The sequence below is a fragment of the Rhododendron vialii genome, chromosome 4a (assembly GCF_030253575.1).
Source record: "Rhododendron vialii isolate Sample 1 chromosome 4a, ASM3025357v1".
In the NCBI taxonomy this organism is placed as follows: domain Eukaryota; kingdom Viridiplantae; phylum Streptophyta; class Magnoliopsida; order Ericales; family Ericaceae; genus Rhododendron; species Rhododendron vialii.
The window spans coordinates 13,294,262-13,321,408 of NC_080560.1; the positions used below are offsets into that span (position 1 = coordinate 13,294,262).

General features: G+C 38.7%; 4 protein-coding genes across 6 annotated transcripts; 1 reads left to right on the plus strand and 3 right to left on the minus strand.

Annotated features, from left to right (window-relative positions):
- Nucleotides 1-342: 342 nt before the first annotated feature.
- On the minus strand, nt 343-2,560 carry LOC131324441 (uncharacterized). The gene is made up of 2 exons (XM_058356403.1): nt 1,531-2,560; nt 343-815 (listed from the first exon to the last, which is right to left on the minus strand). Exons 1-2 carry the CDS (start codon nt 2,224-2,226, stop codon nt 702-704), a joined length of 810 nt encoding a protein of 269 aa, XP_058212386.1. The 5' UTR covers nt 2,227-2,560; the 3' UTR covers nt 343-701.
- A 5,874-nt stretch (nt 2,561-8,434) lies between these two features.
- Nucleotides 8,435-16,011, minus strand: LOC131324442 (5'-adenylylsulfate reductase-like 5). The gene is made up of 4 exons (XM_058356404.1): nt 15,561-16,011; nt 10,541-10,722; nt 9,971-10,095; nt 8,435-9,143 (listed from the first exon to the last, which is right to left on the minus strand). Exons 1-4 carry the CDS (start codon nt 15,744-15,746, stop codon nt 8,725-8,727), a joined length of 912 nt encoding a protein of 303 aa, XP_058212387.1. The 5' UTR covers nt 15,747-16,011; the 3' UTR covers nt 8,435-8,724.
- A 966-nt stretch (nt 16,012-16,977) lies between these two features.
- On the plus strand, nt 16,978-21,376 carry LOC131324443 (eukaryotic translation initiation factor NCBP-like). The gene is made up of 6 exons (XM_058356405.1): nt 16,978-17,424; nt 19,657-19,752; nt 19,870-19,974; nt 20,195-20,272; nt 20,637-20,756; nt 20,841-21,376. The coding sequence occupies exons 1-6, from the start codon at nt 17,320-17,322 to the stop codon at nt 20,970-20,972; spliced, it is 636 nt and encodes a 211-aa protein (XP_058212388.1). The 5' UTR covers nt 16,978-17,319; the 3' UTR covers nt 20,973-21,376.
- A 243-nt stretch (nt 21,377-21,619) lies between these two features.
- LOC131324445 (superoxide dismutase [Cu-Zn] 2) lies at nt 21,620-25,128 on the minus strand. 3 transcript variants are annotated; one of them, XM_058356408.1, is made up of 8 exons: nt 24,972-25,128; nt 24,763-24,864; nt 24,251-24,346; nt 24,117-24,148; nt 23,721-23,796; nt 22,333-22,386; nt 21,832-21,878; nt 21,620-21,719 (listed from the first exon to the last, which is right to left on the minus strand). In XM_058356408.1, exons 1-7 carry the CDS (start codon nt 25,051-25,053, stop codon nt 21,850-21,852), a joined length of 471 nt encoding a protein of 156 aa, XP_058212391.1. In that variant the 5' UTR covers nt 25,054-25,128; the 3' UTR covers nt 21,620-21,719; nt 21,832-21,849. The 3 variants fall into 3 exon arrangements, with proteins under 3 accessions (XP_058212391.1, XP_058212390.1, XP_058212389.1); XM_058356407.1 differs by having other exon boundaries at nt 21,620-21,722; XM_058356406.1 differs by having other exon boundaries at nt 21,620-21,878.
- Between the last annotated feature and the right edge of the window lie 2,019 nt (nt 25,129-27,147).

A 27,147-nucleotide genomic window follows, 5' to 3' on the forward strand; every position in this document is an offset into this window, starting at 1 on the left:
TTGATAAGTATTGAATTAGTCCAAGCAACATAATAGATACTATTTTCGGAGTCGTTCGAAGCACAAGTGCCCACATGCAACATATGGTTCTGGACACAGTCGTCCAAAAATCACGTAAAAAATCCCTGTTTGTTTAGGATGTCTACAAACCACTTCTTCTTTCTTTGATTTTATATATAATCTGCAGTAACCTTCGTACCATATCTGAGGGCTAAAAAAAAGTCCAATAAAGACAATAAAAAACCAAAAAAGTTGATTCTCTTATCTTCTATGGGTTCTTTAGATAAACTTGAAAAGTTAAAGACTAATCAAAATTTAAAAACAAATGCTGAATTCTTCGGAGAAAACAAACAGGGGAGTGATATTATTAGTATATAAGAATGATGAGCTAAAGTACAACCAGGACATAGACTCTTTACACACATGTAAATACTCATATGGAAGTTTAAGGATCCTCATTGATCTGGTACACCACATAATACTACTATAAATACCAAGACGAATAGTATAATGACCAATGATACGAACATAACTTTAAAACATATACAAGTCCTGACACAACTGTGTTCGGAGCCATTAGATGCACACGTTGGCCCATAGACGTACATCGAATGGCTTGGGATACTGTTGTGTTCGGAGCGGTGTTTTAAAGCTGTGTTGTTAGACTTTTTGCGGTACAAATGTATGTGAAGCTCAGCTGTTCAGTGGTCTAAAGAGACGTGACCATGATGAGCACCACCATAAGTGAAATGAGCTGTGGTGAGGGGCACACCTCTCACTGCTGATATTGCTTCATTCACCACCTGGTTAATCTTCTGCAAAAACAGCACAAATCCATGTTTTAGTTCTGGTCAAAAATTATTTCCCACCTCCCCTGGTACAGGAATTAAAAATAAAAATGGCCCAGACTAATGGTTCTAATAATTGAAAGATGGAACCAAAACCTCTTCAACTTGACGTGTGAATTAAACCTCGTCAATGTCGTTTTTATAATTTCGCTCGTTTGCCTACCAGCAGCAATTGTTTGAGCTAACGAACCAGCATGACACAAATGCAAAGGTGCCGAAGGATTACATGACCTATCGGAATTCTACCTATGATCGGATCAGTTGACTCAGACGCCGTGTGATTCTGCCTTGTTGTGTGGGATCTCGATCTTGAGCTCATAAAGCAACAGTGATATCCTTAGCGGTAATGTAAGTAAGTATCTACTAACATCGTAGCTTCAACACAGAAGTCAAGAGGCCTTTTGCCCGTTAGCATCAGGGGTGCCCTTAGGTGCACGAGAAAGGAGTTCGAAGTTCAAATCATCTTGCAATGTGTTAATCTAACTATTCTAACAATACTAACTTTTGCCAATTAGGGAACAAAAAAACACTCAGACACAGAAATAAAATAGTATTTGGTTTTTCTGAACATAACCAAACAATATATTGATTTGTTGACAATTCTTAACCCAACCCAAAGAAAAGAATTCACGATCAGAACACAGTTTCTACAACGAAACGATACAGGTATTTAAGATCGAACCTTTTCATCGGCAAAGATCTGGAACTGAATCTTCTGGTTCTGTTGTTTGTTCCTCTGCTGCTGATTTCCATTTCCAAGCACAATAATGCAAACTGTAGCAGCAGCCACACCAAAGGAGCAAATCGCACCAATACCACTCAAACTCCACTTCAATATATTCACCCCATGACCATTTTCGCTTTCCCAATCCACCTTTCCCTTGGGATCCAATTCCCCTCTCTTTTTACCACCCTGATCAATTTCCACCTCACTCTCATCATCATCATCACCCTCAAACTGAAACAGCCCTGCCTCAATCTGAGGCACGATTCCCCACCCGCCGCCGCCGGCCCTCGGGGAATCCATTTTCATGTCGACGAATTCGTTCTCCTTCATCTTCTTGAAGGAGACTTGGGAAACTATGTAATCGGTTTCCCAAACAACTCCACCGGGGGACTTCACCTGCTCTGTCTCGACAGGGAAATCGGTGACTTCTCTCACCTTTTCCAATTCCATCGGGGGCGGAAGGAATTGGTTTCCCATCCCTTCCGGATCAAAGATTCCCTTGGAAATCGGAGACTTGCAGATGAAGTAGTTCATGTTGAAGACAACCTTCGGATCACCCGCGTATTTTCTTGGAAAGATTTGCTTTCCTCCATCGTCTTGGATTTCAAGAAACCCATCATCGGAGAGGACTTCCCACTCTTCAAGATCCATCTTTTCTCATCTAGCAGATGGGTTTCTCTCTTTTTTCTCGGGGAATTGGATTCTATGGGAATTTTGCAGTTTAAAGGGGCCACACAGACTTGTGTAGTGTGTCTTTGTTGCTCTTGTGATTTTTATTTGAGAGAAGATGAAAAGCTTATCCTTATAATCTGACAAAATGAAGGGTGGTCCAGATGGGGCCTACCTAAGATGGAGCCCCCCTCTTCGATAGGGCTCCTGGATATTTTCTTTTCAGATTTTCTAAGAACATCCGCGTCTCTCTCTCCCTCTCTTGCTTCTCTTTCAAGTTTCAATGCTATTATAAAAAGTAAAACCCAATAAAAACTGCTGCATCAGACTCGGTGGCTTCATTGCTACTTTACAATAGTTGTATTTTTTCTACAGTGACTCGTTTGATCCCACGAACCACTGTTCATCTCACTTCCAATATTCTATTATTATTTGGTGCAGTAGTTTTGGAGTATTTATTCAAAGCTTAATATTTTATGCCTTATTTGGTTTTATGACTCTATTAGGGATCTCATATAAAAGTCATAATGACAAATATTAATTAAAACTCTTTAGGATGAAATGATCAGAAAAATAAGATCTTCACACTGGTTCAAACAAATTAAAATTTTTAAATACTTAATTTTTTTAGATTGTTTATATATATTTAAAAATAATAAATAATAAATGCACAGTTGCTCGGAATGAGATTGTTTGCCGGATTTTTAGAATAAAGAAACAATACTTTAAATGAAATAGTTTTAATACAGAGAGTCTGATGCAGTAGGAATTTTAAAAGTGAATAGCTAAAGTAATAAAGTAACTTTTTAAAGTGTAAATTGGTCCAAAACGTAAAGATATTGATGCAGATGCTCTAATTTTGGGTTATTAAATATGGCTCTGATTAATGTATTGACACTTTGAATGGGCCCTCAAGGTTCTTATTGGCCTGTTTCGAGAATGTGCTTGTGTTTTTTTGTTTTTTTCTTGAAAATTGACCAAATCTGCTTACGCGCATGTCAATTAGTTTGTGTTTTATTGCTCTGTTATTATAATTCTTTTCAAAACAATTTTGTAGAAACTTTTTTTTCGTACGGATTTTTATTCACGAAAGAATTACTCTTACTCGTGAAAATGTTAGAATAGGTTTCTAAATTCTCAGCGCTATTTCTGTTGAACAGTAACTATGATGTAAGCATGAGTTTCTAAATTCTCGGCGCCATTTCTGTTGAACAGTAAATATAATGTGAACATGAAGATGTTTGATGCATACACTCTCAAAATATACCAGTTTAAAACAGCAATCCAACAGAAAATATTTTTGGTTTGCTATAAGAGATTCCAATCGTTATCTCACTACATTTTTTTTTTTTTTTTTTGACACGGTAACGGGAATTCTCCTTAGAAACAAATCAACCATTTACATCTTTTTCCAGCAAAAAAACCACCTCAAGTGGAATACAACCTGAGTAATTAACAAGATTTTTCTTAAGGCATAAATCAGCAAGACAATGAGCCACTTTGTTTTGTTCCCTACAACACCAAAGAAAAGACCAACATCTATCTTTTGCCCAATATTTGATATCTGCAATTATCGTGCTAATCTCCCATGGGCCAGAATTTTTCGCATCTAAGACAGCGTTAATCACTTCCAAGCAATCTGATTCAAAGATTGCTTCAGAAAGATTCATCTCAAAGGCAGTGGCACAAGCAATGCGCAGGGCCCAAGCTTCGATAGAAGTAGCTGAAACCGCTGGGACTCTTCCTACGCGCCATAACTGAGCTTTTCCACCACTAACTCTAGCGATAACGCCAAAGGCAGCCAAGCTGCGGGAGGGATTATAAGCTCCATCACAATTAAATTTGATAACAGGGGATGGTGGTGAGACCCAAAGCACATTCCTGTTAGCTTTTAGAGCAGTAACCTTAGGGGCCAAAAACAAAGCACTGAGGTAGTCTTTCCTTGCCCCCAGAGCATGATCAATGGTATCCTTCGGGTTGGGTTGTTTCCCCTCAAAAACAAAGGCATTCCGTGCCTTCCAAATGGCCCAGCAAATTTGGAAAATTGTAGCAACTACTTCCATGGGAGATTCTTTAGCCAAATTTCCACATAGTAAATCCTCCATCCACTTGTCAGCAGCACTGATCAAACCGTCCTGAACCCAGTAGGATTTTCCACTCCCAAACCAGACAGGTTTCGTCCATGGGCAGTGAAAAAGGGTATGTTCAACAGTTTCTTCAACCTCATTACAGATCGGGCATAATGGGGAAGGTTGTTCAACAGTTTCTTCAATCTCACTACATTCATGCGAAAGAAATGAAGTGTAGGTTGTTTGTGAGGGTTTTATTTGATTGAATTGAGGAGATACTCACCTCCTTTTTTGGAAGTCCTTGCTAGACACCATTGAATGATATTTTTTAATAATAATAAAAAAAGAACATTTCTTTTTTCAAAATGATCACAAGTAATCTTATAGATCCAAGAATTAGTACATCAAGATACTTTATCCCTAAACAAGGGATCAAGAAATCAAATAGGATGGGACTCAGTCTAAAGACTACACCCAACCCCAACTAAACTCATTACTCCAAACAAACGGAGCACTGCAGAAAACATCCAAAAAACCCACACATGGGTGATAGAAGCTTCACAAACGGGGATAAATCTCACACAGGGGACACCAAAAAAGAAAACCATAAAAAGAAGAGAAAAACCGGTAATGGTACCGGAGCAGATTTCATCCACTCACTTAGATCTCCCACTTTGGCGGGGGGAGGACGCCTCCGAAGACCACGATCTGCAAGGCACAGCCTCCAAAAGTTGTTGGACTATACAGAGGAAGAGGCGGAGGACGGATGGCAAATGGTGGTTTGGAGAGGAGGAGGATGGGGGTGAAGGGAAAACAAGAGAAAATCTTCGAGATCTAAGATTGGGAGATGGAAAAACCCAATGAGGGGGAGAAATCCCTCCCCTCCTATCACCCATTGGAGCGTAAAACCCTGGGGGGAGGGGAAGGAGGGAGATGGGCGGCGACGGCTTCTTTAGGGTTAGAGCGGGAGAGAGCAAGAAAAATTATGATAATTATCCTTTTAATAATAAAAAAAACATTGATAGACGATTCTCTCCTCCCTTTGTAGAGTGTTTCCAATGAAATCCTTATCCAAGTACCGCTGCGCAGTGCTGAATGAAATTTCTTAAGGATAAAAAAAAGACATCAAGTGGAGATTTTCTTGTCCCGTCGTGAAGTGTTTCCAATCTTTGTGACTATCATTGAATCCTTCTGAAAGTGTCGCGGGACATTATTGAACTTAATTTTTATACGATTATAAAAAAAAGACATTGATGGGGATTTTCTCCTCGTTTTGTGGAGTATTTACAATCTTTGTGATGAAATCGTTTCGTAAGTGTTGCTGGATATTCTTGAATAAAAATTTTTGATGATAAAAAAAAAAAACATTGACGGGTATTTTTTTTTTCCCTCTTTTTGATGTGTTTCTGATCTTTGTGATGAAATCGTTTTGTAAGTGTTCTCGGACGTGTTTGGATGAAATTTTCTAATGACAAAACAAAGAGAGAGACATTGGCTGGGGAGGTTCTGAAGGGAGAGGACAGGGAAAAGGTGAAAATGAAAGCCACAAGAATTGCCAATAGCTGGCATCTTTACTTTTTATTACTAGTATATATTATGGTTAGTTAGCTAGTTTTCTCTAGTTTTACCCCCACAAATATTGATGACTAAAAGTCTCACGAAATTAACGTTGGTGTCCTTAATAATATTACCACACTTAATTCGACTTGTAAGAATTTTTAACCGAATACCGGATATCTGAGTCCCCTCAGGTAACTATTTCTATCCGACGTTCATATCCAGTCAAACAAACAGACTCGTATCGGTATATTCATTTTTACTTGCCCAAACTAAAAAAGCTACTACTAATTTTCCAATTCTGCTTGAATTTTACAAATGTTACTTCTTCTATTTTGATTACACGATAAAAAATAAAAAATAAAAATTGGAGAGGTAGAGGTACTGGAGAAGAGTCTTTCGAAATTCGTAAATTTGGAAGGTATTTGTTTTTTTATATATTTCTTTAAAAGACGTCAGTGTTTTTCCCAGCACGTGTTTCGTTCATTTCTTTCAAAAATTCTATTTTTCTGATCCATTACGATAGGGTTAAGTTTTTACTATATTCCTAATAACAAATAATAGCGTGACAAAAACAAGAACAATTAGTTCGAGGAGAGAGACATGTAAACTGCCATATCAAAAAAGCTTTTGGTGTATTTTCCCATCTTAGATCTATACAAGGAGTATATATATTTATATCGTCCATAATTCTATGGGGCCCACTTTGGAGTTCCATACAAATGATTTGAGCAATTGAGCAGTTCGTCATCAAAATTCATTCAGAATTTAAGATCCTAAACTGAATAAAAATTTAGAACATTGAATGAAGCACTTAAAGGTTATTTGATTTCTGAATTTTCGTTAGACCACTTAAAAATTTATTTTAAAATTAATGAACGACTCGAACAATTTGTATTAGTCCATTCCCCATCAATACTCATAGTTTTGTTCTTATATCCTCTTCTAATAGAATTTTAGGTCAATTTCATTAGTTGTAAGGGCTAGGCCTCTAGTTGCTTCTTCAGTTTTCATTAGTTGTAAGGGCTAGGCCTCTAGTTGCTTCTTCAGTTGTCAATTTTTTAGGAGAGATACTACATACACTACATTCATCTATTATACCATCAGCTATATTTTTTGTGGGGCTCATTCCGAGTCTCACAAAAATACAGAAAAATATTCATAAATTTTAAAATAATATTTTATGGGGTTCTATAAAAAATCAGCTCCAACGAATATGGATAAGTATTATTTTTTGATTTCTAGGGGCCAAACTACTCAACTACACAGTTTCGCTCCTATAAATCGAGAAATAATACTTTCCGATATTTGTTGAAGCTAATTTTTTACAGGGCCCCGTAAAATATTATTTTAAAATTTATGAATATTTTTCTGTATTTTTATGAGACCTAGGGTGAGCCCCACAAAAAATATAGTTGATGGATATAGTATACCCAGACTTATTGAATTTTTAGAGGGTTAGGGTAGTTGCTGCCGTAAAAAATTGACAAAAGCAACTAGAGGCCTAGCCCTAACACCTAGTGAAATAGACCTAATTGAGGTTGTTTGACAGGTAACAGGCGTGCACATTTGGGCATTTTTAAGTAGTGGAGTATTAATTAAATGAAGGCTACGTGGTTATGGAGGAGAAAGTAAATGGAGGAGGTGAGAGGACACCAAACATGTTCAACGTGTAGCCCTATAATAAGCTGACCGGTTGTCATCATCAAACTCATAATTTAATAAAAGTTTTCTTTTTTGACAATATATTCATATATCTACCTGTAAATCGAAATTGCTGTTAAAAAAATTGACAATCATCTCTGTCGTCTATAATGTTTAGTTTGACAGCAACTTTAGCTACGTCGAATCTGCCAAATCACCAAAGCGAACTAATCTGCATCAAAATATGAGATTGGTTTAACACGATAGTCTTGGTGTTATCAGATCCACTGGAACTAGTCCATACAAAACTTTTCTTCAACTTTAATTGGCCCCCCTCAAGCGGGCGATGGGACAGGCCTCCTTGAAATAATGAGATGCGCATAAGCTAACTTAGATACCCGAGCTATCAAAATGAAAGCTGATAAATTTATCAACAAAAATTATTCAAGACAAAAAAGGGACCAACTAATGCTAGTTATAAGTTCATGTCAGACGAGGCCTTGTTAAGCTGAAGAGAATGAAACGGGAAAACATGCACATAGATCATCGAAAATTCATTTATTTGTTCAGTTACCTATAAAAAAATCTTCATAAATTCTACTTTCGGTTCCGTCTTTCCAAACGACGAATTCAGATTTCGAATACGAAAATAAAGCGACAGCCCAAAGGGCAGAAACGGATTGAAGGATGTTTTTTGTTGTGTTTTGAGCATGAAGCAGTCTGTGTGAAAAGGTTCAAGGTTGACCATGTTATAAAAGAGAACTTCAACCCTTTTGAGCAGTAGTAAGGACTCAACCTGGAATCATGCACCTGAAATTCCCTCACTGGGGACCATTCTAACCATACAAACGAGTTGCATCTCATGAGAGAGAGAGAGAGAGAGAGAGAGAGAGAGAGAGAGAGAGAGAGAGAGTCTCACATTTCGGAAGTATATAAACAGGCCACTCTAAAATTTCCAAGTTAATATACACAGATGTAGCCATTCATAAATATACGTGGTTGCATAATTGGGAAAAACACAGCCAACACAAAGTGTGACCAGATTCAGCTGTTGACACAACTCACGAGTGCAGTAATTTCGGATGTGTGTGTGTGTGTGTGCGCATGTGTGAGAGAGGCGGCCATCGCAGCAATCTGTTATCTCCGGATTGGGAAGCTCCATTTTCCAATCAGTTCGACATGATAAATGATCGCGCATTCAACGTTAGGATTATAATCTCGACGATGAGGTTTCACCCAGTGACACTGAAGCCAAAGATGAAGCCCATACTCGGGCATTCTTTGCACCTTCGCGGAAGTTCCTGGTCTTGAAAACTCTCATCTTTGCCCAAATCCTCTCCACATTCACCATCTGGCGGACACGACCCAATACGTGGCTTGTCTCTCCAAATATTTCCAAGTTTAGATGCGGTATGTACCACGCCCGGAATGCCCTGAAGCGAGATACGACTTTCGGGAAGATGAAGACCAGGATTCTCAAAAGGAGGAATAACAGAGAGAATAACAAGTATGGTTCTGTTGTTACTATCTCATTTAGCGATGCCCCCATCCACGACTGCATGACAAATTTTCCACTGCCCTCCGAATTAGGGGATTGATCCACCGGAACATAGTGAACAGGTTCAAATCCTGGATTTTAGAAAACTGGTTAGTAGAACACAAAACTTGACCACCAATAACGACCTCCTGGTATGAGAATGATATAAAGGGGTTATGATTAATAAGCAGCCACATAGCATTGGTTGACCAAAGTTATCGATCTCGTCCTGCACTGGCTGAGATGTACCGTACTGGCAAAAAATGGGGACACTCAACAAGGTGTTCCATTCCGGCTGAAATACCGCCATGTTCTGGGCTGTTCCGGCTGTTTTTCGGATTCCAGCCGGTACATAAAAGAAAAACACACAGGTTTTAAGGACCTGTTTAGTCGTTAGACCGGCAGCGGCAGGTTTCTGTACATCCCAGCATCATGAGAAAGAGGAGAGATAATCGAAGCTAATGAGAACGTTATGTCTTCCTCCAGTGTGAAACAGTATTCCGGCATCAAGAAATGCGGGCGGGGGAGGTGGTGAAAGGATCGTTTGAGCTCCTTGGGAAAAAGGAGAAATCAAATGTTTTGAGGTAATGGGAAACATGTAGATTAAATGTGGAGAGTAAGCGGCAGGGTCATTTTCTTATTTTTCTTATTTTGAAGTAAATGTTCTAAATGACAAACGTATAAGAATGTGTTTATTTTTCATTTATACACACACACACACACAACGTTAAATCCAAAATGGTACCAGTAAATTTCACGGTACCGGTATGTACCATACCGGTTACAAAAATGGTGTGTTGTCCAGTACGAGATTGATAACTTTGGATTGAAAAATTTACTAGACGAATAGCTAAAAAGACATCAAAACAGTGCCCAAAGATTACAAGAAACTTCTACTCCTATTGGGAGAAGCAATTACCCGTGATTTTCTCGTAGAATTTTACGAGGGAGTGGAGATCTTTAGGGCCGCGAAATCGCATTGTTGATGTTTGGTTCACCATTAAAAACGTAGGCAAGCTATGGATCCCATATCTTGAAAGTACACTGCAATATAAATGAAATTTAATGAAAGGAATGGCAAATGTGAAAAGTAGAGCTTTCGGTCATAAGATCTGATGCCACCACTCTGTATGCAAGGACGAATCCTAGTAGTTTGTTCCAACATGAGACATAAATGGAGACATGTATAATGTAGAAGACCCCAAAAATTAGCTTCTTTAGCTCCAACTTCGAAATGATGAATCTCCAATGCTACAATGCCACTCTAACAAGGTAGTTTTCATTTGTGATTGAGGAAGTCATTCTTGCTTCCAACAATAAAGCAACTATTGTTGTCAAAACAAAAACATGTAACATGGAGACTCGATTACGAAGAAAAAAAAACAAAGCATGCAGGGTACTAACCTACTCCATATTATCTTCAACCTATAGAAACTAGTTATCGCAGTGAGGAGATGAGAATCAAAACAGAAAGGCAATCGATACATACCTTGGCATTGCTGATGATTGTTCGACTGCCAAATGTTCAATTTGAGGAAACATGGAACTCAAGGCTTTAAATATCAACTGAGCATCATGAGAGAATGGACACCATGAAGCATAGAAGAGTACTGAGGTGTATACATTATGCTGTTTGGATGTCAAAGTTCCATCAAGGACATCACCATTTACCTGAAAGCAGCCAAAAAACAGTAATGCATCAGCTCATGAAACAACCAGACAAAGTCAAGAGCAACTATATAAATAGCCGAGACTATGATCCAGTACCAAAGTACATAGTTCTAGATACAAGCATGGTAGAAGCAAAACATCTGATGACTCTCATTACTTGTGAGTAACTGCAATAAAGTTGAATACAAGTTTACCAAACCAAACAAACTAAGCCTTAATGTCCCAGGGAATTGGGGTCAACTACATATATCTTTTTTCCGAATTCAACTCTTCAGGGGAAATCTGCCCAATTTTATCCAATGACTTCATTCTAAGGAAAATAGAACTGCTATGCATTTCCTACGATCAGCGAGTCTTGGTAGACTATAGCTCTACAGATCAGTCAGCTATTTTGACCAAATGTAAGGCAAGTGCCAACAGACAATAATAAAATTACATAACTTTATGAGGCTCAAACAACCCTTTTTAAATTGGAGATCACCAGCATCCTCCTGAGTACTAGCTTGAATGAAAGGCGGTAAAAGGAAAGACTATAAAACTAGAGGGCAGTCCCTTAGACAGTTGAAAACATACTGAACAGCTGGCGTATGTTCCTACAGAACTAAAATGCCATCATTTGGCAATGTCGCTTCGATGGTTAAAGAGAGACTTGCCATTCAATTGGGGCTCATTAGGAAAGAGATAGACACAGATTTGGTTGCGCCACAGCTTTAGTTTGGCTACAGATTTAGCTTAGGTGTTGGAAATGGTTTCTTGTGAGGTTGTGCCAACTTGCGGCTTTGGCAAGGAAATGGCTAAGGGCACTGAGAAGGGGCATCAGTCTGCATTATGAAGTTGTGTAACTACCTTCACAAACCAGCGCCTAAGGGAAGGGACCATTTGTCGCATTGAACACACAAGAAGGAAGGAGCCAACTAACTGAAGTCACTGAACTCCCAAAAATCCCTGAAAGTGTTACATACTTGCATCCAAAAACCACCACCAATGCAACTGAATGCGGACTACAGTCACCACACTATGCACCTTTATAGCAGAACGGACAAGTAGACAACCTTATACTTAAAGCCCCACAAAGCGACTTCAAATTCATGGGTACATATAAGTGTATAAGTTAATATGACAGACAAGTAGACAACATACATCATCCATGGCGCTTTCATTCATTAAACATCAGTACCAAGACTTTTGAGATTGCTCCACTAATGGCATGTCAAACATTCATCATCCATCGCTCCACTAATGGCATGTCAAACATTCATCATCCATGGCGCTTTCATTCATTAAACATCAGTAACAGGACTTTTGATATTGCTCCACTAATGGCACGTCAGACCACACAAGGTTGGGCACCTGTCCCTCAAACATGGAACGTGTGGCAGGCTGACCCTAAATGGTCTTATGTCACTTGTTATAAAGCAAGCCTTCTTCACCTTTGCCTCCAAGCAAGAACATGAACACAGCCTGGAAAGAATATATCTTGATTTTCATGGGGAACCACAACCACCCCCATGACGAGAAAGATAAACTTACCATGTTCCATCAATAGCATCTAACCAATGGCCTGAAAAATGGGAGATGATATAAGAACTAGATTCGGCAACCTAAAAGAATCATCTTCTCTTGGTGTAATTTTAATCGAAACCTTAGCCCTAAGCACTGGAATTTGCTACAAGAATTCCTCTTCCAAACACTTTCTCTGGGAGTGGAACATCAACGGTGTGACAAAGCGGGGAAGGTAAGCTGGTGTCATAGCATAACAAAACTGAAAAATATCATGGGTAAGCCCAACTCAGAAGTATTGCATAACTCAGATTGAAACAGAGTTTGGACCACTATGCTTATGGGACAGAAGTGAAAAACCATCTTTTAATTCAGGAAGGTCATGGTTGCAATTCAGCCGTAAAATATTGATGGTAGATGGAGATCAGGAAACAGGTTTTGTCGCACTCAACTTTACCCAATGACATGATACTTTGATATGTATATGATTCATGACAATGTAGACTTCATGTTCAAATACTTGTAACCTAACTAAGTCCTTGTACTTGGATGAAGGAAAGCGATCTACTTTGTGACTGTGTGGTGGTACTGCAGGAGCACTAATACCAAATTATCCTTGGGATGCACCAACCAAAATCAAATCATAGTTGGGCAACGTGTTGAGGAAAACAAGTTCTGAATGGTAGAATTGACATGCTCTCATTCAATCTAAATCTCATGCTCACGCGGCACATAATACAATCATCCTCATACCCAACATCCAAGCAGCTATATTTATTTTGGTCCTCATTTGACATTTCTGACATATACAAAGCTAACTATTCTCTTAAGTTACTTATCCAAAAAAAAAAAACTATTCTCTTAAGTTTTCCGTCCAAGGAGTGTATATACTATTCTATTTGTCTTGGGATTTTTTAGGGTAATTTCTTTCTGACCTATTGTTTCATACAGGTTTAAAAAAGAATTCCTTAATTGTAACGGAGGGTGATGTCAATACTTTGCATGAAATTAATTAAAGGGAGATTTACTGATAGGTCCACTATAGACATTTCATTAGCCCACAAGTCCACCTAATAATTTTGTAAAGCCACAAGTCCACACAACCTAAACCCTAAGGTACCCTATGAAAGTGCTTAAAACCCTAAAACCTATGAAAGTGTCTAAACCACTAAAACCCTATAATAGGAAAGTATATCCTAAAACCCTATAAAAGTGCCTAAATCCTATAAAAGTGCCTAAACCCTAGGATATCCTACGCTAGGGTACCCTACACAGGGTAATCTACCCTACCCTACCCTACCCTACCCTATAATAAAAATGTGCACCCTATAATGAAAGTGCCTAAACCCTAGGGTACCTTACCCTACCCTACTCTAGGGTGCCCTAAAATGGACTTTAGACCTTCCAAAATTAATACGTGGACTTATGGGCTTATGAAGTTCACATAATGGACCTAAGACTAATTTTCTAATTAAATAAAACTGAGGGAGGACATGAAGTGTGTTTGCTCCAAATATGTTCATTACACAAGATTAGAATTCAAACCATCCAGAGAAGTCACATTAAAAGTCCTCATCTTTGACTCTCCACAGAAAAGACCCATTCAATCAAGGGGAAAAACAACAGAAGTATTTGTGCAAGTTGAAACATCCCATGGCCTCAACCCTATGTAACAAGCAAGGAGTAACAGCTCTGTAATCCTCTCCGGCTGTGCAAGTGCACAAAGCTCAACATCTCAACCACCACACAATATATTAGACTGGGAATATGCAACATACTTTAGAGGCCACTAGTTCAATGGTTAAAACTTGATCAATTAACGTTACGGACAAGGGATTCTTGCCTTTAATGAAGAATTTTTAGGTCCTATACCCAACCTTCTACTCCCCAAACGCCGTTCAAGGGAGACCAAACTAGCATCATATTTTTCATAACTTGCAAAATTGGGTATGGCAACAAGGGAATCTAAAAGGGTAACTTAGCCCTTAGGGTGCGTTTCTGCTAGACTAAATAGACTCAAGCCTATGTTACATGGATTTCTAGGCAAGTCATTCTCCTCACATATATCAACTAAAATACCATTTAGCATAAACAACTTGACTAGTATCTATTGGTGACCCATGAAAACTTGACTATTGCCATTAGCCTGTAGTCCATTTACTTTAGCGGAAACACACCCCATTTACTTTGGAAACACACCAGTGTTTCCAGGTTTAGAGTTGGTCAAACATAGTCACTTTCATTCTTCATCCTTGCATTACCATCCCAATGCAGAAAAGTATGCCCTAAACCTTCGAAAGTCAGAGACTAACAACTTTATTATAATTTTCCACTTCAAGATCATATGTTCCATACCCTAATCCAAGTCAAGGAAATAATCCCAACAGACAATGACAACATAAAATATGTCAATAAACAACAACCCCAGAACAAAATGAAACTGCACCCAAAAAATAAATTAACAGAGGTAACCTATTAAATTCCCCCAAAACGCTGAAATAAATCCAAAAAAGGCCACAAAACAAAATAATTACCACAAAACAGTTATGCAAGTCCACAAGAACCCCTGAAATACACAGTATTTAAAATATACTACCTCCGTCCCAAAATGTGTGTCCAGTCCGCAAAAAGACTTAAAAATAATAAATTTTTTTGACAAAAAAATCAAGTTTTTTCCATGAATTAAAAAAACTCATTGATATCTAGTAAATTACAGAAATCCTATTGGTACCGACGGTACCCATAGGGAAAATGCACCGACGGCCACCGGACGGCCGTCTCCGGTCACCGGACGGCCGATCCGAGCCGTCCAAAAATTTTAAAAAATAAAACCGAGGGGCCCTACGCGAGAATCAATGGCATCCAAGGTGTATAGGGTACTTGATCCGAGCACCCATTTTTCGTGTATATTTGTATATACGTGTATATACACGAAAAAGGGGTACTCGGATCAAGTACTCTACACATCTCGGATGCCATTGATTCTCGCGTGGGGCCCCTCGGTTTTATTTTTTAAAATTTTTGGACGGCTCGGATCGGCCGTCCGGTGACCGGAGACGGCCGTCCGGTGGCCGTCGGTGCATTTTCCCTATGGGTACCGTCGGTACCCATAGCAGTACTCAGTAAATTATTGAAAAAATTGTGTGGTTTTTGGTCCTTGTTTTGCAGACCAAACAAACATTTTGAGACGCCCGAGTATTCCATAATCAACGCAATAATCGAACACATGCAAGCATGATTTCAACGATCAAAACTAGGAAATAAAAATATGGGTATTTTAGTTTTTCGGCAATCGTTACAGTATACGAAGATTCGTAACGAAATCGTGTGGTAGGTACCTCGAGGGGGGAATTGAGAGGGAAAGAGAGGGGCCACGTAGATTGGAGAGCGTCCAAAAACGACGCCGGTTGGGGTTGGGAAGGGCAGATCGGGGGCGGTGCTGAGGAGGCGGATCTTAGGGAGGAAACGGCGACGCAGAGGTGGAGGAAGAGGAGGGTTGTTGTGGAGGGGTTTGGTAGCGCCATGGGAGAGAGGGGTTTAGAGGGAGAAGATAAATTGCGAAGACCAACAACAAACACAAGATAGATAGATAGATAGATACTCCTACGAGATGGGATAAATTGGGGAAAGTTATGTAGATAAACAGTCAACAACGTCTCTCTCTCTCTCTCTCCTCTCTCTTTCTGAAACAATACAGTACAGTTATGGCCTATAGGTGGAGCGAGTGGGTATGCCAGCGGCTAGATCTCGTCACAAAATTACACTAGTAGTAGTGCTCAAAGGAGAAGTGATTTCTTTCTCCTTCTTCTTTTTTAATAGAAGATGCATTAAACATAAATTAAGGGTTTTCGAACCGGGTATATAACTCCAATCAAATCCTCATATAAGGGTAGATATAAAAATCTCTCATCGAAATTGGTTTGTCATTTGCTAACGCATCGGCACGATGATTTGCTTCCCGATAGACATGCTTGATGGACACCGTTCAAATTCCTCTAGGAGGGACCTGCAATCAAGGAGAATTAATTTTGCCATGGCCACGTGGTGCGTCTATACATTCTCTATCAGATATTATTGCGGTATTAAATGCATGAATCCAAAGGAATGTATGAAATCAAAAGGGAATTGACTTCTACATTCTCTTTTTTACCACATACACTCTATTTTTTTGTCTTTATTCATGTGAATTTACCTTTTTACCCTTTCATAAGTTCATTTTTTTACACATTAAGGGGCAATAGAGTAAATTAACATCAAATAAAGAAAAAAAAATAGTGTTATGTGATAAAAAAGGGAGTGTAGTAGTCAATTTCCAATCAAAAAGCACTAAATAATTACTATTGTAATGGTCTAGTTCCACTAATTTCCGGTCTTTGCAGTGGGCTCATAATCAAATCGTCCAATCTCATATTGTGAGCTGAGATGAGAGAAACTTAGATTAATTGAACATCGATAAATACGTGAATAAGAAGATTTATTTGAGATAATTTAAATGCTTAGACAACGGTATCAAAAATAAAATTATACTCATCCTTTAAGGAATTAAATTAGGATGATAAACTTGTTTTTCTACTTTGTTAAAAATTCTCGAAGTTGAAATTTCTCTTATTTCAGTTTATTTTTTACTGTGATCTTTTTCCTCACTCGGACAAGTTAATCTCATGGTGAGAGGTGGTATTAGCCAACCCTCGGAGGGGACAAATTCAAATTTTTACTTTACCTTACATTCACATAGGACTCACAAAACTTAGTTCTAGACTCTACGTGAATGCGAGAATAGGTTGTAATACTACTTGGTTGTGGTTGTACTTTGTCCAGATTCAACTTTCATTACATTTTTCTAAACACTTCTATGTTCTGTTTTCATGAATCTTAACATTTTTCAAATTTATTGTACCCGTGTAGCAAACGAGCCGAACTGGGCCGCCTCACATTTATAGAGAAATCATTTACTATCCTTGCTAGTAATAAGGAGCTAAACCAACGAGTTCGAAACGTTACAAAATTCGGCTAACTTAGAAGACAGGAGGAGAGAGAACGATCGGAACTAGGGTTTGAAACCAAAGACCGTCGGTGAGTCCTAGGAAGAAGCTCAAAATGGAATTCGTAGCTAATAACAAGGAAATCGAGAACAAGTTTCTTTCAACTGCCAACGCTCAATCAGTGCCCGATCTTTCATCAACTGGTTTCCATCCTCTCAAGGTCCTCTCTCTCTCTCTCTCTCTCTCTCTCTACACGCACATACATATTGATACGTGTACATAATGTATAGACGCCCGGCACGCGAAGCATGTGCAGATCGTATCGTGCGAAAGAGTGAAAGGGGAAAATTCAATGGAGATTAATTTCTAACTGAATCTGAGATGTGCAAGTATAACAACCCCTTTGGATGGAGAGGTTTCATGAGAAAAGAAAGGAAATGGGTTAAGGTTTATTGTGAAATCACTCATTTTGATTGTGCATCTTGGTGAGAAATGGAGAGAAAAATACAAAAAGTAATTTTTTGATTGGCCCTTCCCCTTTCTTATATCTCATGATTTCTCACTTTTCAAATGGGCTGTAAGAGGGGGGAGAAGAAAATTAGGCTGACATTTTCTTTAGGAAACTCTCTGTTTGGAAGTTGTTTGGAAGTTGTGGAAAGGGAAGAGAAAGGAAGGGATAAGAGAGAAAGTAGAGGGAAAGTTGGAGAGAAAATATGAGAAAAGTTAAATTCACTCATTTTGATTGTGCATCTTGGTGAGAAATGGAGAGAAAAATACAAAAAAGTAATTTTTTGATTGGCCCTTCCCCTTTCTTATATCTCATGATTTCTCACTATTCAAATGGGCTGTAAGAGGGGGGAGAAGAAAATTAGGCTGACATTTTCTTTAGGAAACTCTCTGTTTGGAAGTTGTGGAAAGGGAAGAGAAAGGAAGGGATAAGAGAGAAAGTAGAGGGAAAGTTGGAGAGAAAATAGGAGAAAAGTTAAATTCATTTCGATATTTTTCCCTCCTCTCTTTCTGTTGGAACCCAAACAAGAGAGAAGGATTATCAATATGAGCCAGCCTTAAAACAAAGCTATGTGAGCCAGCCTTAAAACTGATACGATTTGGTGTGATGTTTCCTTTTGTAATAGTTAAGGATTATCAATATGATATGTATGTGTATATGCGTATATTTGTGGATGCATAGGTTGAATTGTATAAGAGCATCCCAATGGTTGAGCAATTACAATGCCAAAGCTGTTTTTTCCCCCCTTTGGATAATCTCCAATGGTTTGCCTCAAAATGTATTAAAGCCATTTTTGCACCAACATCAAGAGGGTTGTAAACAAGGGTCGTGATTTACCGGATATAATGGTAGTTGTGCTTGAAAAAATTGCTTGTTCCCTGGTAGCAACATTTCCATAAAAATGGCATAGTGGCAGTGGCCAAAAAGTGACTTTGGCTTTGAAAATTTGACTAAAAACATTGAAGATGCTCTAAACCGTTGTCTAAGATCCCGTTGTGCTTTGATGTGGTTAAGTTAGAGTGAGAGGAACCGAGGATATTTTGACGGGGACAAGAGGCTGTTGTTTAAAATTAAGAGTCTCTTCGTTTCTACTTTGTTTAGTTGGGAGTCGAGGGAGTGCAACCTACCATGTATCAATTCCTTTACATGATAGATATTTTTTGAGTTTAGAGTATTGTATATGTCCTTTTCCATTGATTGGCCCTTTTTCTTTTTTGACTTTTTTTTGTTCCTCACTTCCGTTTGTGCATGGGTGGCATTCCCTTAATGCCTTTTCAATTGAATTTAGTAATTATAAGAAGGAAATTTGTTTGTAGTGGTGTTGGAATGGTTTCTGCAGGTTTCCAAAGAAAATGAGAACTTTTAGTTGCACATTATCCCTTGCCTGCATTTGGTGATAGACTAATAGTTCTATTTGCATGGTTTTGCCCTGAATTTATGCACTACTCTGTTTTTCAAAATCAAAAGTATAAACCATGTCTTTGTGCGTATGTTAGCGAGAGATTAGTTCATGATTGGGTTATGTGGTAGCTGGTGAGTGATTTGACTTTAATTTGTGGTTCTGTTAATAGTATATGTGGGAAAACTGGCTGCTAGTTTCGAACGTTTGTGTCTGGAAAGAAATGAGTTTATGCTTGAAGCTCATTCATTTGGTTTCAATGGCTGTGACCTTGGTGGAGTTCTCTTAGTTGTATCACCGAGAGAAGGGACATGCCTTTTAGAGCTTAATGATGGATAAATTTGTTGACATGAGTCTGCCCATAGATTTACTTAATAGATGTTGCAACTTGCAAAAGTATTCCTTCTTATATACTTGAGTGATGTTTTCGTTGTTTAGAAGTTTGACACATCTTGTTGAATTCGCATCTCTTAAATTTCTTCTGCTTCTTCTGCTCCACGATAATAATGCTGCCGCTCATCTTGCTACAATGTTTCTGTGATCAGCACAATTTTGTTTTTTGGTACACTCGTCGAACACCTGGAGTTCGAACTCAAACATCATACGAGGACAATATAAAGAAAATAGTGGAATTTAGTACGGTAAGATTTCAATTTGCATGTTATGAGACTGGAAAAGTTGAGTCATAATACGTCGGCTTAAGTTATTTATGTGGCTTCAATGTGTTGATCTAACCTCTGAACGTTGTCTGCCAATAGGTTGAAGCCTTTTGGGTCTGTTATTGCCATTTGGCTCGACCATCATCTTTGCCCAGCCCAACCGATTTGCATCTTTTCAAGGAAGGAATTCGCCCGTTGTGGGAGGTAAGATTAGATGTAGACTGTGTATTTGGTCATGCTAATTAATCATGACTACAGATTGTCGCAAAAAAAGAGAGGAGAGAGCATAAAGTTCTTTATCCTTCCCTTGGTTCGCCGTTGGCCTTCACGACATATAAGGTTATTGGATAAATGCTTTAAGTAGGCCCTCAACATAAGTAACTGTTTCTTTTTTCTTTTTCGTCTTCTCTTTTCCTTTTGTTAGGATTCTGCTAACTGCAGTGGTGGAAAGTGGATAATACGATTCAAGAAGGTTCTCTCTGGTCGCTTTTGGGAGGATTTGGTAAGGGCAAATCATCTTGTAGGTTTGTTAGACGACAGAATGGATTCAATTTTTTTGCCATTTCTTAGGTAGACTGGGATGATACCTGAAGATATCTCCCACCTCAATGTCATATTTGTAGATTTTTGTGGCGTCTCTTAATTGTGGGGATTTCAAAAAAATCATGTTTTCAGCGTAATTTCGACCTTACTTCCAGAATCCAATTTTCAGGGCTTTGTTCCCTTAAATGGGTTCCCTTGATTGGATGTGGTGGTCGAATTGATCCTAAACTCGAGGTTTATGATCTTTGTTTCCACCTAAGTAGTGTGTTTAACCCCCGTGCTTGAAACATATAACGTTTGTTTTATGTGGGATGTTTGTGTAGGTTCTAGCATTGGTGGGCGACCAACTTGATTATGGCGATGATATATGTGGCGCGGTACTAAGCATTCGGTTCAATGAGGACATATTGAGCGTGTGGAATCGCAACGCATCTGATCAACATGTCAGTGCTGCTCATGCTACTTGTGTTTTTCCCAAACTTTTAACCGTAAATGTTGGTAAACTTTGCCTTTTTATATTGAACCAGGCTGTAATGGCTTTGAGAGATTCGATAAAGCGGCACCTAAAGCTTCCCCATAGCTATGTGATGGAGTACAAGCCCCACGATGCTTCTCTGCGTGACAACTCGTCGTATAGAAACACTTGGTTAAGAGGATAGGGACGTGCCGATCCACTGATAGCCAGAACGGAATTTGCAATTCGTGGCATGCACTTTGTTTCACCCTTCTGTTAAAGTGTTTCATTCGCATGGAGAATCATGGTCACCACCGGTTGACTCTAATAGATCTTAGCAATGTCTGGTGTTTCGATGGATGTAACCACCAGTTCACATGTTGAATCTCATGATGTTACTCAATTGTTGGTATGTCATGTTTAATTGTAGCTTGAGCAAGGGATGTATTATGTGCTCAAGGGATGTATTATGTTCATGCTCTCTCTCTCTCTCTCTCTCTCTCTCTCTCTCTCTCTCTCTCTCTCTCATTACTTTATTCAGGCCACAGGAATTCAGGATTTTCTTTTCTGTCTTTTTGAGATTCAGTGGTGTCTACCCGAATGTGCTAATCGTCTTGTTGAGTGACTATTGAACTTCATAATCGGAATGATTGACATCCATCAACATTCCACATTCCACAACTCATCAAAGTACTCAAACACAAAATAGCCGGTTTGACTTGGTCACAACATCCAATCTAATGCAAGCCTCAACAAAGCCTTATTCTGAAATTTGTCATATCAAAACTGCAATGAAACCAAGATTACCAAAGATGCAGAATGACAACCGAACAAATGATATCAGACGCCTGGTAATACAAAGGTATTGCATTCGCGAACCCACAAGTTTCCCAACCAGAACAGCCAAGTCAAGTCTAGCTTTATGTGTAGTTATATTTGGTCCAGCATGCATCTGCTGAACAAGCACAAAATTTCATAGCAAATTAAGTTTGGGAGGTGAAACAAGGTCAACATTTCTTGTGATGATCATAGATTGCATCCAAGTCCATGAGATGGAAACTAACCCGAACCCCTTCCTGGACCTAGACCGATGATTGAAGCCCAATGATACCTGCAAAACATGGATGTGACAGATGTTAATCTGTCCTATACAGGCAAAAATGATTCCGAGAACAAAAACTTGTGAGCATTCATATCTCAATAATATCATAGGCAAAATCCTAGGCAAAGACACCATTGCCTATCGCTTACGCACAAGACGAGGATGATAGTTACCAGTTACCACGTGTCACAATGCTAATATAGATTCATTACACCTCATTAGGAGGTAAAGAGTTCGAGTCTTGCCACACACAAGAAACCAACCCCAGGCTAAGGCCTCCCAATGTGCCCGAAGATAAAAAGAAAAACAAGGAATGCTAAGCACACAACCTATTATTCTACAGATGTTATCCTTAGCATAGTCTTTTAGGGTTTCACCCTACTAAACCTAGCTTCACTCAGGCCCAGGAAAACAAAATAGCACATGACAGCAAAAACAAGAAAAACAATTTAGAGTTTAGTACCACATCCAACTCTTGCACCGGCGTTTCCTGTTGTCTTGCTAAGATCATGTCCACCTGTTGCATTGATTGTCACAATTAGATAAAGCCCAAAAACTGACGCTAGAGAGGCAATATCGCAACCACTTTGAAGACAATAATGCTACTCAATTCTCACTTTCAAACTCACACCTAACGCAGACAAGCAGGAATTGGAAAACAACATTTGGAACTGAAGAGTGAAGACCCGTAAAAGCTGATGTTCTCCCTATCCTGAGAAACACTGTGAGAGCAAACAATGTTTTTCCTTACCCTGAGAGATTACTCAATTGCCAACTAGGTAACTACGCTGGAAAATGAACAGTTAATGCCCGACCTCAAGGAAATTTTGGCGTTCGGAGGGCTAGTTGGAACTTTGAAGGTCTAATTTAATACTGTATCATGGTCTCCAAAGTCCCAATACATTAAACCTTTTCTTCTTGATAGAGAACCCTAGTTGGCTCCTCAAAGAGACACCTTTCTTTCTTTCTTTCATTTTCATATTATAATTCTACGACATTAAGCAATAAAACTCAATGCAGATCAAGACGTAACCCATATTTTAGCTTTCACATAAGCGACAGCAGTTACCCAATCAGATCACAAAGAAGAAGGAAAGTTCAAAACTGATCCAAGTTCGCTAAGAACTAGACAGAGTACAAGAACCTTGTGAGGAACAAGATCAAGAGAAAAGTAACTTAAACTGATACAAAGTTCAACTGATGTTAGTCTCATCAATGATTACAGTTATATAATCAAAGAAATATGAACTCTTGCGGCTCATGCCTGCAACTATTAGACGTGCCGAGGTACCTAAAATACACATTATTGCATGAATGAAATGGTGCATTAATTCACTTTATGGCGATAATAAGTTTTCATTGTGGTATTTAGAACCTTCTAATCATACTCTTTGGTATCTTTAGCTTTGCGGCTATTGCTTGATAGTCCATGTTGATACTGATGAGCACCGCACGACTAATTTATCATTTGCCAGGGTACATCACAAGACAGTACATCTACTTTAAAAGCGAAGTTAATGCAAATTAGAGAGACGGACAAGAATAGGGAAGAAACCCTACGATTATGCGCCAAATGCCAGCTGTAATAAAGTTTCAATTGCTATTGCACTTCAACTATGATGTAAAATTTCACAACTCATGAGTGCAACAAACGCTGAAGCACTATCAAATGCCACTAAAATCCCTTCTTTTCCTACGACCAAAAGGTGCCTGATATTACATCTCCTGATAAATGTTTAGTTTCTCAAGTCAACATCGATTATTAGAACTTTGGAAGTACTTCTTTCAAGTTTAGGAATCATATTTGTGTCACAAGATGCAAACAAGAGTAACCATTTTGAAGTACCATACCTCTCCCAAGATCGTCAGGATCTGCATGCACGACAACTGCTCTTCCCAATATGGAATGATGTCCAGTTAGTGGAATCTACAAATCCATTAACAAGGCATAAAAAAGGTAAATCTTAACACACCATCCAAGCATATGAACTTTTAATACCTCGAAAAAATGCCAGATTAAGTAGTAGTATTACACTATTACTACTGCGCTATAGGGAACTACATTTCTTTCCCCGCAACAACTGGAACAAGTATATTCCTAACTCTGTGATGGTCAATTACCAAAATGGAAATTGAAATCACCTAGTTTAGATTTCTACACATCATCCAAATGAACGATTGGTGCCTGGTATCAAATGTTAAGAAACCAAAACCATATTGAAATAAAGAAACTTTTGGAATGCATACCAGCGTGTCTTCAATTGAAATCTTGGCAACTCCTGAAACAAGGAAATCAAAGTTAGGCTATCAAATTGGTCCACTCTAGTCGCAATAACTACATGAATACAAGTGAAAAATAACAAGAATAACTGAACACCCACCATCTGGGCCAGCAACAATATTACCCAAATCCCCTGCGTGACGCTCTTTATCAGAAGGAGCTCCATGATTTTTCTTCAGAGGATTAAAATGAGGTCCTGTTGTAAATCAGTCATCAAATCAGAAACCCACAATCACTCACTCCCAATCCACAAGTATTCGTAGCACACGTTTATAATTGAAGAAAATATTTACGAAGACTCTAATTGGAATTTGAGTTCAAGAATAAGAGTTTGTGTGTCTGTCCGTAAGATTTTAAACAGCTCCTTTCCATGGTAAGATAGGATGAGGAAAAAGTGGATTGGGTTCCTCACCAAATCTCATTATCTTGGGTAGGAAACGGTGCGAACAAAAATTGAACCAATAAAACCCCCAAATTTATCTCTCACCATTTCCAACTACTCATAATCCAAACAAGTGATATGGGTCCTAATTTCTTTCCTTTTCTTATCATTTCTCACAACCCTATGAAGGGTCTGTTTAATTAGGTGAGAACAAGGGAAAGAAGAGTGACCAGTGGAATTGCAGCCGTTGGTGGTATCGCCAAGGGCGTGAATATGGAAACCGTGAAGACCTGGAGTGAGGCCAGTTATCCTCCCTGTGATATGGGTTGCTCCTGTATATACCCCACCCTTAATTATACTCCGTAGAAGCTTGTAATAAATGCATATACACAATACTAGATAATAAAACAGAGAGAGAGAGAGAGAGTGAGAGAGGCACCTCTTGGGTCCTGAACGAACTGGAGAGTACCCTTAACATGGGGGTCACCGGCGATGAGAGCCACCGCTTTCACAGTAGTCATCTTGCTGCTCTTTTTCGGTTATTTTTGCATCATACGCGTGTATATACCCTCCAAGCTGGAAAAAATTTCAGTGCTGAGTGGGTTTCACGTGGTTCCCACCCGGTGCATCCAAGCTGTCCATTACGTTTTTGGACGCAATAGAATATCCCGATTGGTTCAATTGTATGGGTTGGACGGTCCGAATGTGCCAAACGGATATCACGTGAAGTATACCCGTCCAACACTGAAAAATTTCTCAAGCTGATTCCAATCGGGATTGAATGGTCTCTTTGCACCTTAGTTACGTAATCCTTCAGTAACCATGCGCTCGTGGTCACTCTATCAATCAATTTACTCTATCATAATGGAGTAATAATAAGTTTGATTTTTGATATTTAGTGGTGAGATTCATCTTTTATTGGTGGAAAACTCTGGGTAATTTTTACCAATTGTTTTTTGGTAGTAATAAAGTTTGATTTTAGGGATAGTAGTATTTCAGTGGTACGACTCATCTTTTATTGGTGAAAAACTCCCAGTAATTTTTTTTATCATTTTTTGGTACGTCGAAAACGAGAAATTCTTGGACGATGGGTGAATATATTCTATGTGATATCCACTCGATACTTTTGAGCCCTCCGATGCACTTTTGGACGGCTCGAATTCAAACATTCTCTTTTCTTTCACTCTTCCTCTTTCTCTCTCATTTTTCTCTTTTCAAATTCGAGCCGTCCAAAAGTGCATTTGACTGCTTGAATGTGCTGAGCGGGTACCACATGATATCCACCACGCACTGAAAAATTTCTCCTCGAAAACACAAACCATTCAAATGAAAACACAATCAGTTCAAGTACAAATATAGTACTACAAGACAACATCAAGGAACTTGCTAATTCGGGACAGACACAACATGGCGCACTGATTGATTGAGGTGAATCTTCGGTTTCGGTAGCCATTAATAAATGGAAAATTTATATAAATGATCCTTCTAGTTTCATTCGAGTCCCATTTTTATCCTTTAAGTGTCAATTATAATTTTTTTGACTTTCAAGTTTGGTTTTTGTACTAAATTGGTCCAATTGATAACTTTTTTTCAACCAAATTGGACAAAAAAAATCTGATTGATGGCGGTTTGGACGTTGCAGTTCGTACCAAGTTGGTTCAATAGATGGTGTTGCCCTCAATCTGATTTTTTTCATCTAGTTTGGCTGTCAAATGTTATCAATTGGACTAACTTAGTACGAAAATCAAACTTGAAGGTCAAAAGAGTTGCAATTAATACTTAAAAAACGAAAATGAGACTTGGATGAAAGTAGGAGGACCATTTCTATAAATTTCCCTTAATAAATTCCTCCATTTGCGCTGCTCCCAGTGTGGCCATATGATCTACACTCTGGTTTGCATTTTTGGGATCACTAGCAAAAGCTTGGTGAGGGTGTCCAATAGGGGGTCCATAGTTGATCAATGCGGACATTGCTTTGGCCGTCTTGTGGGAGAGTCTCTATCGCCCGAAGCAAATCTCCAGATCAGCTCAAAAGCCACTTGCCCATACGATCTCGGAAGGGGCCGCCAAATTCAGCTTTTCCATTTCTTTCGTGCCAACAATCATTTGTTTTAACTTGAGACGCCAGTTTTACCTTTACTTGTTGGATAGACGTTCAAGATCGGTATTGTCTAGTTTAGTCCAAAGTAAGGACCGGAGACAATCAAACTCGTTCCAATTGCACAGGTCTTTTTATTTGGTTGGATACAAGCATTAAAATTGAGTTATATTTAAGGGAGCCACATATTCTTATATGTGATTAAAAACTTCTCCTAAAAAAGAAGTGTGTAAGAATAAACATTTGCACACATTTAAGAGAAGGAAATGATTCAATAATCTAATCAAACGATAAAAATAACTAATTTAATAATCTAAGCAAACAAATCTATTATGAGTTGAGAATAGAAATTCTCCTCGAAAAATTAAGGTGGCGGTGTGTTGAATTAATTGTAGACGGTAAGCTTCTTTATTTTGAGAGTTTTATGTTTTTTCTACTTATAAAAGGTCAAGCCGACACCATAGACACTACGTTGCGAAGAGATTTGCCTTTGCTTGGAGAAATAAAAAGTAAATAG